At 41.3% G+C, this 2027-nt stretch overlaps 1 protein-coding gene across 1 annotated transcript; it reads left to right on the top strand.

Annotated features, from left to right (window-relative positions):
• Positions 1-787: 787 nt before the first annotated feature.
• LOC149211077 (putative disease resistance protein At5g43730) lies at positions 788-1408 on the top strand. The gene has a single exon (XM_089399179.1). It carries the CDS (start codon positions 788-790, stop codon positions 1406-1408), a length of 621 nt encoding a protein of 206 aa, XP_089255305.1.
• The last annotated feature ends 619 nt before the right edge of the window (positions 1409-2027 follow it).

The raw sequence follows: 2027 nt of genomic DNA, 5'->3' as shown, positions 1-2027 counted from the left end.
ATATTTATGGTAAAAGAGCCATTGGGCAAGTTGGTTTTTAAAGGCATCACTCTACAATTGACCACCTTGTCACTCTTAGGACCATTGCCGAGGAATGTCGTAACAATAATACTGATCCTTTTTTTTGTTCTGTTGACTTTAGAAAATATTTTGACATGGTTCCTCGCGAGTTAAGGGTCATTATTATTAGATTATACGAGAATGCTATTGCCAATTTTAAAAGAACTGAGGGTTGGTCCACTGATTCTAAATGCAACATCGGTGTTGAGAAAGGGTGTCCCCTATCCCCTACCATTTTTGACATTTACATTGACAAGCTTGAGAAATTCTTAGAAGTTGTTGGTTGTGAAGGACCCAAGCTCAATGGTATAGTCATTACACTTCTCCTCTATGATGATGATATCATACTTCTTTCCAGGAGTCCCAACAATCTCAATAAGTAGCTTAAAACATTCCATGATTACTGTTCCAAGATGGGTATGACAGTTAATAGTGATAAGACTAAAGTTATGATTATTAAATCCAAAAATATTGCTTGTGATAATTACGTCGTAAGGCGTTTCCCTCTGAAATGAACTTCCCTAAAATCCACATGTCATCCGGTGTGCCATTAGATTATGTGTTAGACGATTAGAAGATTGTTAATCGTTCGATCAAGAGAAGGTAGAAGATTACAAACCCTCGCCTGAATGCTGCTAGATCGGAGCCTGAAAGATTTGCCTGGGGTACCCTTTTCGTCTTCTCCGCTCTTGCTTCCCTGTTGCAAGAGCTTGAAATGGTTTTTTCGATGTCCTCCAATGCAGAGCAGATTGTGTCCTCAACTGCTCCTAGAGCACAGCGCCTTCTTCAACCTGTGCCTGACTCTGGATTTGTAGGGGCGGGCATTAAATCTGCCCGGGAGAAGCTGCAGGGTTGGTTGGAGGGAGCTCGTCGCGAAGCTCGTGTAATCAGTGTATATGGTAAAGGGGGTGTGGGTAAGACATCCTTGCTCAAAATCATCTACAATACCTACAAGAAAGAGGTCAGTCGTTTCTTTGATCTCGTCATTTGGTTTACAGTTTGTGGGAACTTTGAAATTGAACAGTTGCAGGCTTCCATTGTGGAGGCTCTGAATATAAGTATGGAGGAAAATGATAATCCTGAGACGAAAAAGATGAAATTGAGTGCATCTCTAGACAAAAAGAAATTGCTTCTTATATTGGACAACATTGGGAAGGAAATAGATCTTAGTGAAGTGGGCGTCAGAATTGGGGATAATACTGGTAGCAAACTCTTAGTCTCCAGCCGCAGCACACAAGTGATTGAAAAGATGGGAGCAAAGGATTACTCCCTGGAGATAGAACCCTTGTCCTCAGATGAAGGCTGGGACTTATTTAGAAAAGGAGCTTTTGAAAATGGACCTGAATGATATTGTAGAGGCTAGAGCGAGAGAAATTGCAGAGGCTTGCCGTTGGCCATAAATGCAGTTGCTGGAGCGATGAGTTTTAAAAAGAATGAGTATGAGTGGAGCCATGCTTTAAATTCGATGAGAAAGAGAGATGCTTCCGTCCCAACAAATCTCAGGGCCATTGACACAGAGCTTTATCAGGTGTTAAGATGGACTTGCAATGAATTGTCAGAATTCCATCTAAAGATTTTTTTTTTCTAAATTGTGCAGCATTTCTGGAAGATAAAGAAATTGCTGTGGAGATGCTGGTGCATATGTGGGACGCGGAAGGCTTCCTCAACAAGCCAGGGACACCTTATTTTATGGATGCTGGGCGACAATGCATTGATGAACTGGTAAGAAGGTGCTTGGTGGAGCGTGTGGAGTATATTGTTGATGATGACTATCACATTGTCGAGTATTTAAAGATTCATGAAGCTTTTCGTGACATGGAAATTGACATAGGCCAAAAGGAGGGAACATGCTTATTTGCAGTAGGTCAACAGTTGTAGAGCTTTCCGACTTACAAAGTTTCCAGGGATTGCAGATGAATATCGGTGGGCTATAATGCTATTCGTGATTTGCCAAATGATTTGAGATG

The sequence above is a fragment of the Pinus tabuliformis genome, chromosome 1_2 (genome assembly GCF_031772625.1).
Source record: "Pinus tabuliformis cultivar Carrire ecotype Pingquan chromosome 1_2, CPIR1, whole genome shotgun sequence".
Lineage (NCBI taxonomy): Eukaryota > Viridiplantae > Streptophyta > Pinopsida > Pinales > Pinaceae > Pinus > Pinus tabuliformis.
This window is presented reverse-complemented; position numbering and strand designations above follow the sequence as displayed.

Excerpts from the sequence above, each read along its gene's own strand:
- LOC149211077 (XM_089399179.1), top strand. The coding sequence starts at position 788 with ATGTCCTCCAATGCAGAGCAGATTGTGTCCTCAACTGCTCCTAGAGCA.